Raw genomic sequence first — 19,190 nt, 5'->3', positions numbered from 1 at the left:
TAGCTTTTCATTAAAAAATATTATTAAAAAATATAATGGGATATATATATATTTTTTGGAGGCAGAGTCTCGCTCGGTTACCCAGGCTGGAGTGCTGTGGTGCGATCTCCACTCACTGCAACCTCTGCCTTCCAGTTCAAGCGATTCTCCTGCCTCAGTCTCCCAAGTAGCTGGGACTACAGGCGCCCGCCACCACATCCAGCTAATTTTTTGTATTTTTAGTAGAGATGGGTTTCACTGTGTTAGCCAGGATGGTCTCGATCTCCTGATCTCATGATCCACCGCCTTAGCCTCCCAAAGTGCTGGAATTACAGGCGTGAGCCACCACGCCCGACCCAATATTGTTATTTTTCAAATGAATTAAAGATTGAAAACATTTGTTTTTATTTCTAACTTGGTAAATATTACCAGTATAATCCATACAAACAAAAGCTTTTGGAGAACTCATGCTCTAAGAGTGTAAAGGGTCTCAAGGCCAGTAAGGTGAGCCCCTTAGCTGTCAGACAAATCATTAAAAACTGAAATTCTGGAGGGAAGGTTCCATATACTTCAACTATCCTGCCACCAGAACGATTATATCAATTTCTTTTTTCTCACAGTACATAAATGTGCCTCCTTCCTCACATCCTGGTGAGAGACACATGATGACAGGTTTATTGTAGTATGTTATTAGCATGGAGCCTGTTTTGTTGAGAGGAATCTGACACAGAGCAACTGCTCAAATATGTTAAATGATTCCATGAATGGAAAACCTGGCAGGGCCCATTTTTCTGGTACCCCTTTGCCCATGTTCTCATTAGGACTCAATAAGTCTAATAACACTGGGATGATACTTTCTTGGAAACCTAAGACATAAGATTTCAATTCAAAACTTTTAGGAAGGAAGAAAGCCATTCTACCCATTTTATACTTCTTTTTTTTTGAGACGAAGTCTTGCTCTGTCGCCTGGGCTGGAGTGCAGTGGCCGGATCTCAGCTCACTGCAAGCTCTGCCTCCCGGGTTTACGCCATTCTCCTGCCTCAGCCTCCCAAGTAGCTGGGACTACAGGCGCCCGCCACCTCGCCCGGCTAGTTTTTTGTATTTTTTAGTAGAGACGGGGTTTCACCGTGTTAGCCAGGATGGTCTCGATCTCCTGACCTCGTGATCCGCCCGTCTCGGCCTCCCAAAGTGCTGGGATTACAGGCTTGAGCCACCGCGCCCGGCCCCATTTTATACTTCTTAAACTCTGTTTTCATATACTTGGAGGATCAGTATCACAATCTGCCTATATACAGAGGGAACATTTTTAAAATTCTGTGCAGAAAAGAGTTAATGTAGCAGGCCTAAGACTGCTATTCTTTGAAAAGCCTGCTTATAAAAGTTGACCCTTGGCTAGGGGCTGGGATCTTGGATTTTGGGCAATGTTCTACCATTCCTTAACTCATGTAAGTGTCACACTGTACCTAAACTGTCTGTACAAACTCTATAGCTTATGCTGAAAACCTACTTTCTTTCTGAGAGTTTGGGATTTTGGTAGATGCTAGACATACAGTGCTTAGATGACTAGATCTCAATAAAAATCCTGGCATAGTCTCTAATGAGCTGCCCTAGTAAGACAGCATTTTACATGTGTTGTCACACTCATTGTTGGAATTAAGAGTGTCCTGTGTGACTCCACTGGGAGAGGATTCTAGGAAGCTTGCACCTGGATTCCTCCAGCTTTGCCACAGGCACCTTTTCCCTTTGCTGATTTTGCTTTGTATCTTCTTGCTGCACTGTATCAGTTTGACTGTGACTATATGCAGAGTCCTGTGAGTCCTCTTCCATCGAACTGTGGAGACTGACACACATTGCCATCCAAAGCAGGGAGGTTATTGTTGATTCTCTATAAGTCTCACCTCCCGGATGCTTTGACACATGCTCCAGGCAAGCCCATGGTGTGACAGCCATATAAACCTTGAATTAGCATCCCCGGCAGATAGAACAAATGAATAAAATATATGAAAGCCAAGAACGTGAAAGTCATTTAATTCTCCATTCCTCAATCACGCACAGTACGGGCTGCTGACAGATGACATGGCTCACTCACCTGGGGAGAAATACTGGTTTCTGTGCTAGATGTTCACGAAGCTCAGGAGAGGTAGTATCTGAATTCATGTATCGTTCCACGTAGTCTGACCAGCGCTAAGATGGCAAACACAAAATACAGGTGGAAGGAAATCACAAAAACAGCTCGTAACGCATTGGGTACTCTAGTAAATTCTATGACTACAATGCCCCAAATTCATAAATTTCAAGATCAAAAAAGTCCCTTTCTATAAAGACATGATTGTTAGTAGGTACTGGAACACAGATTAAAAATTCTGTTAGCCAGCAATACTGTTAAGTTTCTCTGAGGTGCTAAGGTTATCGGAAGTCATAAACAGGTAGAAGCTGGCTCACTGACAAGTTTCATTTCCCCACAGAGGATTCTGTTAAAGAACAAAATTTACAGTGGCAAATGTGTGAAAGTTTCCTTCACATTACAATCTAGATTTCTGACATCGCTTTAAAAAACAAAAAGATCTGCCAACAAGCCAACATTCCCACCAACAAGGTCATCCCACATGTCCCCCGCAACATCATACATATGGCCTGCATCTCCCGTGTACATTATCTGCCATAACCAATTATGATAATCACACCTGTCTATTCAGGGGTTGAAAACTCTGTGCTTTATCAGTTCAATATAAAGTAAACATGACCCAAAGAATCCAGATGACACAAGAAAGACAGTACCTCATTTGTTGTTTTTTATACTTTAGGAAAAAACAGGAAAGCTGCCAACCATAAGACTTACTTAGAGGAGACAGCTTTACTAAGTGCAAGATGAGGTTAACATCTATAACCAGGCAGCCCTTCTCTTCAGCTAAAGACGTGGCTGAATTGACTTGTACTTTAAGCATCCAGGTCCTGACCCTTAAACAGGCCTAAGGTGCCTTGGCCTTTTGGCAGACAGGGTCACTGGACAGACTCTCAAGACACACCAGCTCTGCTTGGCACCCAGGGTGTGTGATGCACTTGCTCATACCTCTGCTTCCACAGGGTCATCCGAATTCTCCTCTTCTGTGTCCAGAAGCTCAATAGTCAGCTGGACCTGGCCTTGGCTCTGAATAAACATAAGCTGCAAATAAGAAACCTAAGCGTAAACAAAAGACCGTCTCTACAGCTATAATCTATCCTCTCAAGGAAATGAGAGGTGCAGAGGCAATAAACTTAGTAAACTTTGCTCCAACTGAAGAGACGAGGAAGATACTAGATCTTGGGAGGCCAGTGATAAAGGCAAAAGTCTACACTTACTACAAGTAAAATGAAATATGTTAAAGGAAAAAGTACCATTTCATGTTTCAAACTTCTAGAATTCGCTAAAATAATAATCAATGCCAGTAAGAATGTTTTACAAAACAAATATTTTGTTAGAAAGAAATATGGCACATGTAGCCAGAACCAAAAAATGTCAATGCTCTGTCCATTGATAATCCCACTTCTAGGACATAATAGACAAGGTAACTATCAGAATCACACGGAGAAGATCAGAGCCTGGAAGGAAACCTGAGAATTTTTTATTTCACCTTTCTTCATTTCACACAGAAACAAAACTGAAATTCAGAGTTCTGGTTTCTCAACGCACACCACTAGTCAATAAACACACAGAGTCAGAAGCTAGATCTAGCTCAGTGTTCTTTTAAAGCTTTAAAAAATGATCTCTGCTAGTAAAGCTTACAACCTGACAATAACATAACATATACACACAAATACAGTTACTTCCAAAATAGATTTCGGGGGATAGGGGGCAGACCCTGCATTTTTACAATTTATAATTTAAGAATTGCAAAATCTGTCTCCAGTATTCATAACAGGATGTCATTAACCAATCCCCATAGTGGGTTGGACGTCTAGGTTGTTTCCAACTATTTGCTTTTATAATTATCCATTATAATGGTGAAAAATTGGAAACAACCTAAATGTCCAATAATACAGGCATTAATTCTCTAAAAAGTGAGTATCAAATAGCCATAAAAAAGACATTAAAGACCCAGAAGTGTTGCTAATTGATCAAAAATACATTAAAGACCATTTCAGGTCAGATGCAGTGGCTCACACCTGTAATTCCAGCACTTTGGGAGGCTAAAGCGGGCAGATCAGTTGAGGCCAGGAGTCTGAGACAAACCTGGCCAACATGGCAAAACCACATCTCTACTAAAAGTACAAAAATTAGGCTGGGTGCAGTGGCTCATGCCTGTAATCCCAGCACTTTGGGAGGCTGAGGTGGGCCAATTACCTGAGGTCAGGAGTTCAAGACCAGCCTGACCAACATGGTGAAACCCTGTCTCTACTAAAAATACACACACACACACACACACACACACACACACATACACACACACACACACAAAAGCTAGCCATGGTGGCAGGCATCTGTAACCCCAGCTACTCAGGAGGCTGAGGCAGGAGAACTGCTTGAACCCAGGAGGCAGAGGTTACAGTAAACTGAGATAGCACCACTGCACTCCAAGTCTGGGCAACAAGAGTGAGCCTCCATCTCGGGGGGGGAAAAAAAGACCATTTTGTCCAGCATAAACTCTTTCGAAATATATACTCAAGCATAGAGAAGTTAGAAGCATAGAGATGTCATCAATGATAATTTCAGGAAAGATTCTAAGGTGATTTTTTTTGGTTATCTGCATTTTATTTTCCTTTTTATTTTTTGGGGACAGAAAATGCTTGCTCTGTCACCCAGGCTGGGGTGCGGTGACGCGATCAGGACTTACTGCAACCTCGACCTCCCAGGCTCAAGCAATCCTACCTCATTCTCCCAAGTAGCTGAGACTATAGGTGCATTCTACCACACTGGGCTAATTTTTGTATTCTCGTATTTCTTGCAGAGATGCGGTTTTGCCATGTTGCCCAAGCTGGTCTCAACTGATCTGCCCACCTCGGCCTCCCAGTGTGCTGGGATTACCAGTGTGAGCCATGTGTGCTGGGCCTATGTTTTCTTTTCTATAATGATCATGACCATGGATTTCATGTACCAACATTTTTCTAACAATAATATTTACAAAGCATACTATGCAAAATGTTCAGAGAAAAAGAAGAATACAAAATTGTAAAAATCATATATAACTAGTTTTTTTTTTTAAAGGCAGGAAAGAAACAAAGTAGACTGTCCAGGAAGACAATTACTTCTACTTTGTATTTCTCTGGTGGACTCATTAAAAGTTCCAGGAGTAGAATCACAGGTCAAAGTACCCTGGCTTTAACTTCTGGTTCAGAGAATCCTAACAACTTACATTGTCACCAGCAAGGTCTTTGACTACCTGAATAACTCTCACCTTAAAGCAATTCTCATCTGACATTAGCTGCTCAGCTTTCCGCTGATACGTTGACTCCAGGAGGCTCCTTGAGTTCTGCGTGTTCAGCTGGCCTCCGGTGGCCCCATTATTATTTTCTGCCAGGTAAAGGTCAGTCACCTGCACACAGATCTCATCACTCACGATATGCTGCAGCTAGAATCAAACAAAGGCAAGATGTTAGTGAACATAGAAAACATTTCTCCACTATACAGTCAACGTTCCTTTGACTGATCTAGTCACTCAACTCAAAAAAAGTTTTTTTTTTTGGGGGGGGGCTGGCAATTTTAGAAAATTAATCACACAAACCACTGTATCATTTTCTTGAAGAATAATCAAGCCAAGATTTTCAGCCGTATCAGTGGTCCATGGTAAAACTTTCATATCTATTTAAAATAAAAACCATAGAGAACTCAGGATAATTGTACTATTTAAAATTCTAAGGATCTTTAAATAATTTTCTATAGGTCATATTTTTATTGCATTTTAAAATCATTTACAATTTGCTTTCATATTTTCTCTCATTTGATCCTCACAACTGCCCTGGGAAGCAGGCTGGAGAGAGTTGGGGACAGTTAGGAGACAAATTTACACAATGCATCAGAAAGATGGCTCACGCCTGTAATCCCAGCACTTTGGGAGGCTGAGGTGGGCCAATTACCTGAGGTCAGGAGTTCAAAACCAGCCTGGCTAATGTGTCGAAACCCCAGCTCTACTAAAAATACACAAATAGCCCGGTGTAGTGGCAGGCGCCTGTAATCCCAGCTACTCGGGAGGCTGGGGCAGGAGAATCGCTTGAACCTGATAGGTAGAGGTTGCAGTGAGCCGAGACTGCACCACTGCAAAGCTCACCACGAGCTGGGGTGAGGAAGGGAGCCTTGGAGAATCATGAATGTAATATCTACGTTTATATTCCCAGCCCAACTACAAAGCCTAAAACTCATTAAGTATTTAAGAAATAGCTGCTGAATTATTGCCTGGGGTGCTCAGCTGAAGAAGCAGGGTTGGGACTAAAAGTCAAGGTTCCTGACTCCTATAGCCCAATACTTTTCCAAACACACCACCTATTTTTCTATATCTGATAGAAAGTATAGGGCCTACATTGTACATAATGTTAACTCACTTTCTATACAGGCCAATCATGACTGACTATCCAGTACTTGTGTGACAATCTTAGGAAACTAATGACTAGAAAGTTGAACCTTTCAGAGTTCCCATTCTCATGTCATGCTATTTCTATTTTGAAATAAAAATTCTTCCAAATGAAACTTTACCACCAAAATGACAGAAGTGAAAAATAGATACAAGAAGAAAGCAAAACATTAATTTCAATATCGATTTGTCTATTTTACTTTAAGATTATCGTAAACACCAAGCCATTCTATTTTTAGGAAGACACATTCTTTTTGAAGTGTTAAGAATCACGGTAACTATTTATTCTTAAGTCCTAAATGACCAGTATGTGTATTAGTAGATAACTGGACACAGTGCAAGGTCAGAAGGGTGACTGAGTGTGGCAGAAAGGGCAGTATCTCCAGCAACTACAGATGGATAAATAAATCACAATGAGTCCAGATAAAGGATTCTGATACAACCATTAAAATAATGCTTATGACTTGATATCATGTGCAAAAGATTAAGATACAGTGTTTTAGAGAGAAAAAAGGTGGAAAAAATAGATGGAAAGCATGACTTCAATCATGCATACATATGCTTCCACTTTATACTTTTTTTTGTTTGTTTTTTGAGACAGAGTGTCACTGTCACCCAGGCTAGAGTGCAGTGGCATCGTGATCTCAGCTCAGTGCAGCCTCAACTTCCTGGGCTCAAGCAACCCTTCCACACCTCAGCCTCTTAAGTAGCTGGGACTACAGGCATGTGCCACCACGCCCAGCTAACTTTTTTGTATTTTCAGAAGAGATGGGGTTTTGCCATGTTGTCCAGTCTGGTCTCAAACTCCTGAGCTCAAGTGATCCCCCTGCCTTGGCCTCCCAAACTGTTGGGATTATAGGCGTGAGCCACCGCCTCTACTTTATACGTTCTTGTTGAAGTAGATTGTATTACTGATTCCCCCTACCCCCACACCCTCTTTTTGGATATCTGGCCCCTCCTCGAGTCTTTGGAAAAGGCAGCACTACAATCCAGGGGCAACTACGGAACTCCTACCCCCACTGCTGAGCAGATCAGATTCTCTATCTTGATAACGGAAATGACACGAAAGTGTTTGATATATTTTTTGAGGAGGAGCATCTGTATGGAAAGGTCCAGTAACACTGGGACCGGGGTACTGGGAGGGCAAGCCAAAGCCTCAGAGGCTGGAAGAGCCTGGGGCACATGCTGAATGTCCATCTGCAGAGCAAAGCACAAGCATGGAACAGAACCCCAGAGTGAAGGCATGCAGGAGAGGAAAATCACCTCCCAGCCCAGTCCTTCCATGGTGTGGTCCTATTTTGAGTTCTGTACTTGAATGTCTGTGAGGTTGCCTGTTGTATTCTTAACACAAATCCCTCTTAAGCCAGTCTACTATAGGTAAGATAAGCGTAATGGCTTGACTTGGCTGGAGTGCAGTGGCGCGATCACGGCTCACTGCAGCCTCAACCTCCTGGGTTCAGATGATCCTCCCACCTTAGCCTCCCAAGTATGCTGGGACTACAGGCATGTGCCACCACGCCCAGCTAATTTTTTTGTATTTTTAATACAAACAAGGTTTCCCCATGTTGCCCAGGCTGTTCTCCAACTCCTGGACTCAAGATATGCCTGCCTTAGACTCCCAAAGTGCTAGTATTAGAGGTGTGAGCCTTGACTTTGAAATATATGTTGTACACCACGACCAGCCTTGACTTTGAAATATATGTTGTACATCCAGTCAACAGTGAAATCTGAGGGAACACCAAATACAAGGAGAATGAGAGAAGAGACACCTCCAATTAAAGGAGTTGGGAAGCTTAAAAATGTTTTAAAAAGTCACTGTAGGCTGGGCACAGTGGCTCATGCCTGTAATTACAACACTTTAAGAGGCCGAAGTAGGTGAACCGCTTGAGCCCATAAGTTTGAAACCAGCCTGGACAACATGGCAAAACTGCATCTCTACAAAAAATACAATAAATTAGCCAGTGTGGTGACCCCTTTGGTCCCAGCTACTTGGGAAGCTGAGGTGGGAGGTCGAGGCTACAGTGAACTGAGATCACACCACTGAACTCCAGCCTGGGCAAGAGAGTGAGACCCTGGGTTGGAAAAAAAAAAAAAAAGTCACCGTTCTGGGGTTTTCTGGATGAAACCTCTGTTTCCACTGGAAAAAAAAAAAAGCAGGGGTGGCGTGGGTGGTGATAGTATTTATTACTGATTCAAAATTATAACCAAATACTTAAATAACTATATCTCTTGTTTCAAAAACTAACCTCAGAATTATTAAAAGTTAGTTTTATTGGATTTTTTTTAAAGCTGTGCTGGTGGTATGAAAGACTTTGTTCCTAGCTGAAGGAGCAGCAAGCCTGTAATCAGCAACATAAGCACAGGGTAACTGGAGTCTGTATTTTATATAAATTTCAGGGAAGTTAACGAAGATTAGTCTGAAAAAGTATGACTATGGGTGCCTATGTATCCATCTAATGATTTCTGCCAGTTACCATCCAGACCTCTTATGGGAAGGCCTAATAACTTCTTCAACTTATTGGAAACAACAATTTGACAACTTTCCCCCAGATGTTAAGGTTCATTTATGTGAAGGGCTCTTCCTAAATCCTGCATAGACACTGTGGGAGGAGTGCAAAGGCATGCACTCTTCCAAAACAAAGGCAAAAGCAGGGGTACTTTGCAAAGGATTCAATATTTTAGCCCAAGAGAACATTAAGCAACAAGCTCTTTCCTTCTATAGTGGCAGTGTGGACTCTAGAATTAGAAATTGCTTTTTGCAAGTTTTTGCTTAAGTATTTCACTGCCTTTCTGCTGAGCTGTTCTATGGAAGAGGGCTGTAGGTAGCCACAGTGCCCAGGTGGAACAGCATGATCCTAAAGCCCTACTTACACAAGGAATCGCAGTGGCCCATGGCCACGTGGTTCAACCAGCCAGCCCAGAAGATCTGCAGATGCAAGCAAAAGCACACCACACTGACCTGCACCCTGCATCTGGATCCATCTGGCCCATGGTAAGGTGTCCCACAGTGAGGTATCACACCAAAGTACAAGCTGGCAGGGGGTTCAGCTTAGAAGAGTTAAGGGTGACCAGCATCCATAAGAGGGTGGAATAAGTCTACCACGTCCCTGCGGGCCAATGTTCAGCACGTGAAGGAGTAAGACTCTAAGCTCAACCTCTTTCCCAGGAAGCTCTTAGCCCCCAAGAAGGGAGACAGTTCTGAAAAACTCAAATCAGCCACCCAGCTGACAGGACCAATAATTCCCATACAGAATGTCTATAAGAAGGAGAAAGTCAGAGCCATCACTAAGAACTTTAAGGTATTTGCCAGTCTTCACATGGCCCACATCAATTTTCAGCTCTTCGGCATATGGGTAAGAAGGGCTAAGGGACCCACAGAACAGGATGCTGAAAAGGAAAAATGAAGCCCTACTGGGGACTTGCAATATATCAGCGGTAAAGCTGGGTCTCCAAAAAAAGGAAAAAGCAGTTAACCAACAATCTCTCTGGGAGTTCAGAACTCAAGTCCAAGAAGTAGAAATGTGACTATCTGTTACAAGCTATTTTTCATATCACTGTTGTAAAGAACAACATGTTTACAAGTTCCCAAGGTGCCACAGGAAGAACACACAAAACCAACCACAAACCTAACTTACAGGGAACCACAGATAAGTGAGGTGGGCAGAGTATTGTAAAAGATGTTATGTGAACCATCTTATAAAAATAATTTCAAAAATTGAATAATGCAAGTACATAAGAGTTACCAACACCTTGACCAGGCGCAGTGGCTCGTGTCTATAATGCCAATGCTTTAAGAGGCCAAGACAGGAGCTCCTGATCACTTGAGACCAGAAGTTCAAGACCAGCCTGGGCAAACCAGTGACACTGTGGCTCTATTTAAAAAAAACAAAAAACAAAACAAAACAAAAAAACAAAAAACTTACCAACACCTATGGAAGAGGCAAGGTTCCACACTGTGTCCTTGCCCATGGCAGGCAAGGTAAGAGATAGACAATTTGGGCAGGAAGCTGGGGTCAAGACCACTGCCCTCTACAGATGGCCCACAAGAAAAGATATGGGGTAGGTAGGCTCATACACTGCAAGTTTGTTAACATGAGAAATCAGGCATCGCATTAACCTTCCCTCCTCTCTTCAGAACCTTATGTTCATAAACACTGTTATATGAAAAAGCTGCCTTTCCTTTTCCTTGTCTTTTCTTTGCCTGGCCCATCTCTAGGTAAGGATTTCTTCCCTCACTCACCCTAGCCTCCTCCATGCCCTCACCTGTCTGACAATGCTCTGGATCAGTTTGTCCATGGTAAAGGCAATGTAGGCATGAATGGTGAACATCTCTCTCAGTGAATCTTCATACTGTGATGAGTCTATGTTGCCATCCAGCAGGCTCCGCACCATGTCCAGGAAAGCTGGGTAATAATCTTCTACATCAACATCCACTGTGGGAGAGATGGGATAGGTGAGGCCTTACCTTGCTAAGAAAAGACTAGGGATAGAGTACAGGGCAAATCCCATAGCTGGCCTAAATGGCATTTGAAAGTATGAACGCCAGGTATTCAAAATGTACTCACTCATTCCAATGTAAACAGAGATGAATTCTGACAGGTGACTACAATCACCAGCACTATCTATCAGAGAGTGACTCTGCAACTTTAACAGTGGCTTCTAATATTCTGACTGACCATGCTAGAAAGATAGTTCTTTATGGTACTGCTGGGCCATTTTAGCAGAGGAAAGTATCCTAGGGAAGCCAGTCCTTCAAAGAGCTGTTGGCTCCCCTGCTGAGAGAGGAACCTGCTCTTCCAGACTGCACAAGAGCATTCCTCACATGGGTCACTTGCTCATAAAGCTATTTCAATGAAGCATAAAGTACAGATGAGAAAAGGCAGACACAGCCATACTCCAAGCACCGGGAAACCTCTTGGGAACAGAAAAACAGGAGTGCAAATTAAACCCTTTATGAATAATGAAGTAATCTGCATTTGTCAAAGTCCTTTTGTTTAAAAATGGATTTGCAACATTGTATTTCACAAATTGCATTAAATCGTCTGTACTTACTGCACATGAATCATTTCAACCACTAGCTAGAATAAATCTCATCAGTTGTTACAGACATTTGGCAACTAGCAGAGAGCACAAGGAATGTTAAAGAGTTTTGCCTTTAGCTTACTAAAGACCCATTTATATAAAGTTCGAAAATAGACAAATCTAATCTCTAGTGTTAGAAATCAAGAAAGTGGAAAAAGGATTGGTTATCAGAGTACTGGTTATGTTTCGTTTCTTGAACATAGGTACGTCTAGTCTGTAAAAATTCACTGAGCTTCAAAATTCTGATTTGTATACTTTTCTATATATATATGCTGTACCGTGTGTGTGTGTGTATATTTTTTTTTTTTGTAGAGATGGGGTCTCACTTATTAACCAGGCTGTTCTCAAACTCCTGGCCTCAAGTGATCCTCCCATATTGGCCTCCCAAAGTGCTGGGATTACAGGTGTGAGCCACTGCACCCGGCCTATACATTGCATTTCAACAAACAGTTGACTAAAATGAAAAGAGTTACAAAACCAACTATTTGTCACTGAGTAATTGGTTACTTGCTAGTCGTGTTTGTGCTGGGGAAAAAATGCTAGGAGCAAAACCGAGTTGTCTCCATTTATCTGAAGTCTGACGAATTCATTAAAAACAGGCAAAACAGGACAATTACTGTTTAAAAGAGGCAACTGGCTTGAGTTTCATCACAGAGTATCACATTGTTTAGGTCCATAGAATAGGTATGGGCTTTAGACTCCAAAATATACCACTGCTATGAAAACTGCTTTTATGCCAGAATGAAGTTTTGAGTCCAAACAAGCTATGGTATGTGTGAGGGTTGGCATTATCAGACAAGACAATATTACGTAAAGCCTCAAACCAGGTTAAGTCCATGACCAAGCTAGGAATAAGCCATTTCATTTCTAATTTCTACCCAAGTAGATTGAATCACCACAATGAGGTCTAAAATTTATCTTTTTCAAGCTAGGACTAGTCCAGATAAAAGCTTTCAGAACTTCCAGTGTCATTAGCTCCTCAACAGAGAGAAGGCTAGGGCCATATCTGGGCTTCCTACATCAGCAACGCTTTTAAAAAAAGAAAAGAGGCCGGGTGCAGTGGCTCAAGCCTGTAATCCCAGCACTTTGGGAGGCTGAGACGGGCGGATCACGAGGTCAGGAGATTGAGACCATCCTGGCTAACACGGTGAAATCCCGTCTCTACTAAAAAATACAAAAAACTAGCCGGGCGAGATGGCGGGCGCCTGTAGTCCCAGCTACTTGGGAGGCTGAGGCAGGAGAATGGTGTGAACCCGGGAGGCGGAGCTTGCAGTGAGCTGAGATCCGGCCACTGCATTCCAGCCTGGGCGGCAGAGCGAGACTCCGCCTCAAAAAAAAAAAAAAAAAAGAAAGAAAGAAAGAAAAGATACACTCCTCAGATTGACTATTTCCTTAAGAGCCCAGAAGAAATCCTTCATGAAAAAGCTTTTGGTTCACAGCTCAAGTACTTAATTTATAAAGTGAACTGGAAGCAGGCAGTACAAAATTACATAAAGTACATGACAGCGTCCTGAACCCTCACTTACTTTACTTTTCCTGGGTTCTACATCTTTATCCCTGTCCTGCCTGTTCTCCATGTCTCACATCACCTCTTGAGTTCCAGTCTCCTTTGCATAAATTATTTCTACATATTAGGAATGAGCCATAAACCCTACTGGTTAAATGGAAGTCCTGCCCAAAAATATGAGAAAATTCTGTTTTAAGCACTAGGAATTTATGTTCTGTCATGGATTGAAATTGTGACAGTTTAGTCTCTATCTGTACTTTGAAACAGCTGGCAGTAACACAGAAATCTGCCATTTGACAAATTAAGTGATACCCTCTTCCCTGGTATGTCCACAATACCAACCACTGACCAAGTGTCCATGATCTAAGCCCTGCATAGGATACTTTGCACAAAGCAACAGCACAAGGCAACTAGCATCTCCATTTTTCATATAAACAGATTCAGAGAGTTTAACCAACTACACAGACTCTAAGGCCTGTGCTCTATTAATAAAAGAAGCAGTCCCAAGTCTAGGTAGCTCTAAAGTCCTCAACCTCACACATCCTCTGTAAATCAGAGGTCTCAGCACTCACTAGGTTCTTTGAGACGTAGCTGAATGGCAGGGCTGTCACTCTTGTCTCGCTTTATGCCCAGCACTTCCCGTTCCCATTCTCTCTCTCGGTTTTCTTCTTCAATTTGTCGTTCAGCTTGGGAACAAATCCGTAGCAGCCTCAGGCAGAGAATCTGGTGCAGTCGCATAAAAATATACCAGTTGTTATTGACATAGAAGAGGTTGTATACTTCATCCATTCCTCTTAATTTTTGAGCTGCTGTGTTACTAAACAGTAACTTGGACTTAGGGGGACTGCTCCCAACACCATTGTGCTTCTTAACTGCCCCTGTGGCTTCATCTACATCCATCTCTTCTTCTTCCTCTTCCTCCACATCTGAGAGATCACCTCTTTGGGCAAAGAGCAAATCTGGAATAAAATGATGCATGATTTGTTTTATCTTATACTTGTCCTCCTTCTGAATGCCTGTCTGCCTCTTCACATGGTGGATAATCAGAGCAGCAGCATCTTCCAGTATTTGTTTGTCTTCATACGCAAGTGAGAGGTGTGGGCCAACAGGTACACCAGCATTCTCCTCCGTAGCCTGCTCTTGCCTCTGATGGGACAGACACACAAAAATATTCTGTGAGGTGTCTACAGCAACAACATGCCTACGAGACCACACCAGCCATACATTTCATTATCAACTACAGTGTCTATATTTTTCTAATAAAAAACTTAGGACCTGGGGTTGGGAGTGGTGGCTCACACCTATAATCACAGCACTTTGGTAGGCCAAGGAGGGCGATCACTTGAGGTCAGGAGTTTGAGATTAGCCTGGCCAACATGGTGAAACCCCATCTCTACTAAAAATAACAAAATTTAGCTGAACATGGTGGTGGGTGCCTATAATCCCAGCCGTCGGGATGCTAAGGCAGGAGAATCACTTGAACCCATGAGGCAAAGGTTGCAGCACGCCGAGATCATACTACTGCACTCCAGCCTGGGCAACAGAGTGAGACTCTGTCTCCAAACAAAAAACAAAAACAAAACTTAGGCCCGAACCGTAACAATAATTTTTGTCCCTCTTCCAGAAACAAATAGGTAATGACAGAGATGTGGTTTGATGTCAAAATACAGGTACCTTCTATACACCAGTGACTTACAGGGCGAGTGGGACAGAACTGGAGCCATCTTTTTCTTTTTTTTTTTTGACAGGGTCTCGCTCTGTCACTTAGGCTGGAATGCAGTGGAGCAATCCTGGTTCACTATAACCTCCATCTCCCGGGTTCAAGCCATTCTCATGCTTCAGCCTCCTGCATAGCTGGGATTATAGAAGTGTGCCACCATGCCAGGCTAATTTTTGTATTTTTGTTAGAGATGAGGTTTCACCATGTCCCCAGGCTGGTTTCGAACTCCTGGCCTCAAGTGATCTGCACACCTCAGCCTCCCAAAGTGATGGGATTATAGGCGGGAGCCATTGTGCCCAGTGGGACTATCTTTCAAAATTCTGGACTAGTATTTATATAGAGGATATGATATAAGGTCTGGGATTTACTTTACTTTTGGGGTGGGGTACGGAAGGTGACAAAGTAACATCAGCAAAATAGGGAGGATTAAGTTTATTTATTTTATTGATTTTGAGATGGAGTCTTGCTCTGTCACCCAGACTAGAGTACAGTGGCATGTTCTCAGCTTACTGCATCCTCTGCCTCCCGGGTTCAAGACATTCTCCCACCTCAGCCTCCCGAGTAACTGGGACTACAGGTGCACACCACCATGCCCGGCTAATTTTTGTATTTTTAGTAGAGACGGGGTTTCATCATGTTGGCAGGGCTGGTCTCTTAACTCCTGACCTCAGGTGATCCGCCCGCCTCGGCCTCCCAAAGTGCTGTGATTACAGGCGTGAGCCACTGTCCCCGGCCTGATGTGAGTTCACGTAAGAGCTCATTTTACCATTTTTAAAATTCAGGATCACCCCCTCCAGGAATTCCCAATTGCACTGCATTTATGTTTCTATCCATCTGCTAAAACTGAGCCCATGGAAACCAGAATTGATTGCTTATTCATCTCTGATCCTAGCTCCTAGTACTATTTATAGTTCTAGTAGGCATGCTGAATAAGCAAGGATTACAAAGAGTTTGGTGGTCAATGACAAGTTTTGAAGCTTTGGTAAGGAGAGATGGGACTATATGAATACAAGGTATTGTTTGAGGGAAACAGGCAGTGAGAGAAGTGGAAAATGGAGGCAGGAGGTATAAGCTGAAACCAGGATAGTAAACTAGGAAACCAGTCAAATAGCTTAGGTATAAAGGTAAAGTTTAGATTTAAAATAGTAGAATGAGGAATAGAAAAGGCTATGCCAGCTATAAAGCAAGAATCAACAGGTCTTAGAGAGTCTCACCTGCATTTAACAAAGGTAATTTCCAGAAATCAAAGCTGTGCTAAACATAGACTAGAGTCCTCTCACAGATGTAGAAAACCCCAGCTTACCTCATCATAGATACTCTCAATCTCATTGAGTAAGCTCTTAGACCTCAGGACCTTTGTGTCATTCTGTTTAAAGTTGATCCCCTGGTGGTCCAGAGACTTCAAGTAGTATTTCTCATTTTGTTCTCGCCATACTTTGTTAAAGCCTCGCTGAGCTTCTCGCCATTCTTCCTCTTTCATCTTCAACCTAGTGAAGTGGGAAGGGATGGAAACAACACATGGGAATTCAGAGGGTTTAGAAGAAAGAAATTTGCCAGGTTTACTTTCTTTCAAGAAAAGTCAAAGCCATATTAGGTCTGTCAAAATTATTGGCAACTTGGGTATCAAACCAGTCTCAAACTCTGTTTCATGAGGAAATTACTTATCCAAGACTTATTTTGGGGAAATGAGTTATCTCAAAGTCAAATAATTTACCTAGAATGGTTACTTATCAAACAGCATTCCAGGGAATACCTTTGAGATGTAAATATTCCTTGCAAAAAGAGTTCTTGTTTCTCTGCTGTAGGACTTTGTAAAATGTTCACAATGCTAATAGAAACACAAAAGTCCAAGAGCAGAGCACTTGCACAGTTATGTTCCTCTGGATACAGTCTGGAAAATTCTGATCAGAACTGCTTCTAATAACCCAGAAGAGAGCAGACTAAGACAAAAAAACAGCACTAAAACTGAAGAATAACCTATATTTCAAAAGCCAGAAGTTAAATACTATAGGCAAGAAGAAGAACCATCAATCTGTGCCAGCTCTTGAGAGGAAGATGAGGGAGGACAAATAAAATCTGGGTATTTGTGAACTGTGCAGCAAATAAGAATTAGTTTTTACCAGATGATACTGGGAGAACCAAGCTCCTAACAAAGGATTCACAGTGTGGTCAATAATGACATGGGGCTGGGCATGGTGTAGCTGGTGCCTGTAATGCCAGCACTTTGGGGAGGCCAAGGCAGGAGGATTGCTTGAGCCCAGGAGTTAGAGGCCAGCCTGGGAAACATAGCAAGACCTTATCTCTATTAAAAAAAAAAAACAAAATAAAAATTAGCTGGGTGTGGTGGTGTACTCCTGTAGTCCCAGCTATTCAGGAGGCTGAGGTGGGAGGATCACCTGAGCCTGGGAAGTTGCGGCTGCAGTAAGCTGTGTTCTTACTACTGCACTCCAGCCTGGGTGAAAGAGTGAGATCTTGTCTCAAACAAACAAAAAAACCACAAAGATGTTAACAACAGTTAGTCCTGAGTGTGGCAGGAACATGGGTGGTAATTATCTTCTTTTCTGTATTTTAAAATACTCCCCCAGGGTTGGGGAGAAAGAGAGGTCTCATGGGACAACCAGGTTGAAAATGAGAGCCTTATTTAATGGGACACTGAACCAGTAATGAAGTACACACTAAAGCACTAAGGGCACATTTGCTCAGGTACCTTTTAAGGACAATCGGAACAGCAATGGAGGGATTCTTTCTCAGACCATCAATGATATCAGCTGCTTTATCAGCATATATCCTCTGGAGTGCTTTTCTATGGATGACTTCTGATGTGCCCCCAAGGGTGTTGTCCAAGCGAAATTTGGCTTGTTCCTCAGCAGACAAGCGGGAAAGCTTCTTCTGTATTGCTTCCAGAACCCGGATTGTTGCCAGATTGGTCTCTAAAACTACATCAAGCTGAAGAGGAAGACAAAGAAGGGTATGCTCAGGACCCAAATCAGAAGAGAATAGAGTAGTGATTAGAAAAATAAGATAGGGAGCTAAACTCCTTGGATCTGAATCCTGGTTCTGCCCTACTAGCTACGTAAGACTGTTTCTTTATCAGCAAAATAGGGATAACAGCACCTATTAACTCTCACAAGCCTGTTTCTGGATTAAATTACACAATCCACATAAAGTATTCAGCACAATACCTGGCACATAAGAACCACAGGATGAAGCTGGATAAACGGTAGTTATCACCACCACCACCTGCACCGTGTGCTTTGCTTAAGACTACCGATCTTAGACCAGAGGAACCTAACAGGAGATGATGACTTTACTGATACTTTTCCCTGAACTTTCCTGAATTGCTAAGATCCGTTATGAACAAACAATAACAATCAAAACAATACCAAAAGACGGCTCTGTCTTGAGAGTTTTTTTTTTGTTTAACTTGAAATATTTAAATATATTCAAATACTAAAATACTCAATAGCCTTGTTCCACATCCAGTAATAATAAGAGCAGTGACTATCATACCCTAAGGAGTTCACTGTTGTATCTGCGGGTAATGATTTAAATTAAATGAATCCGCATGATTCTTATCGGACTCCTGGCAGCCTATGAGTCTAACTTTTTCCTTAGCTTAAAATAAGGTTCTCTAAATGAAAAACAGAAAATGAAGTAAATGAACAGTCTACAACCAAATGTTTGCAGAGGTGTTCCCTAAATTTTCTTGTTTTGGAAATGTGGTCATCATTTTGTCAATATTTCTGGCCCCTCTTGCTCTCCAATTACTGACAAAAAATGGACTAACTTCCTGGCTCCCTTATGATTGGATAGGGTCATGTAACTAGTTCTGACAAATGAGTTGTTACGAGTTGAGAAGAAGTAATGTTTATCACTTCTAGGCTGGAGCATTTAAAGGTGTGAGATCCTTCTGAGATCTCTTTTCCTCCTAGTGACTAGCAACAATCATAATGGTGGCAATCCCTTGGCCTGAATCCCCGAGTGATTCTGATATGCCAAATCCCCTGCTAAACATCAATGTATATGTAGAATGATTAGAAATTAAACCCACTGGCTTTACAAGTCACTCAGATGTGGGAGCTGTCTGTACTGAAGCATTACTAACCTATCTTGATTGGTAAAAGCATGTTCCTTCAAACTAGCTCATCCCACCAAATCTTAAACACATGCTTACCCCACTTCTTTCATCTTTGCCCTCGTAGTCATAAATGGGAAATGAAGTTGCCTCTCATTTGGAGGCATACCAGTTGAGAGGGGATAGGAACATTCTGTCAAAAACAGATGCCAAGCTCTGCTAATTCATCAGCTAACCTTACTAAACATAAGTAACAAAGAAATGCTTTCTTTTTTTTTTTTTTTT

At 42.2% G+C, this 19,190-nt stretch overlaps 1 protein-coding gene and 1 pseudogene across 4 annotated transcripts in view; one reads left to right on the top strand and one right to left on the bottom strand.

The window, feature by feature from the left end:
• SIN3A (SIN3 transcription regulator family member A) overlaps positions 1-19,190 on the bottom strand; it is a 96,808-nt gene that overhangs the window by 9,921 nt on the left and 67,697 nt on the right. For all 4 annotated transcript variants that reach the window (XM_011932857.1, XM_011932858.1, XM_011932855.1 and 1 more), the window contains 7 exons: positions 17,538-17,776; positions 16,134-16,317; positions 13,683-14,256; positions 10,785-10,954; positions 5,352-5,525; positions 3,050-3,142; positions 2,069-2,163 (listed from right to left, as the gene is read on the bottom strand). In XM_011932857.1, coding sequence (XP_011788247.1) covers positions 2,069-2,163; positions 3,050-3,142; positions 5,352-5,525; positions 10,785-10,954; positions 13,683-14,256; positions 16,134-16,317; positions 17,538-17,776 — 1,529 coding nt within the window. The remainder of the gene's footprint in view (positions 1-2,068; positions 2,164-3,049; positions 3,143-5,351; positions 5,526-10,784; positions 10,955-13,682; positions 14,257-16,133; positions 16,318-17,537; positions 17,777-19,190) is intronic.
• LOC105505140 lies at positions 9,371-9,925 on the top strand (annotated as a pseudogene).

The sequence above is a fragment of the Colobus angolensis genome, unplaced genomic scaffold, assembly GCF_000951035.1.
Source record: "Colobus angolensis palliatus isolate OR3802 unplaced genomic scaffold, Cang.pa_1.0 Scaffold99, whole genome shotgun sequence".
Taxonomy (NCBI): Eukaryota; Metazoa; Chordata; class Mammalia; order Primates; family Cercopithecidae; genus Colobus; species Colobus angolensis.
The sequence above is the reverse complement of the archived record's forward strand: the minus strand, read 5'-3'. Positions and strand labels throughout refer to the sequence as shown.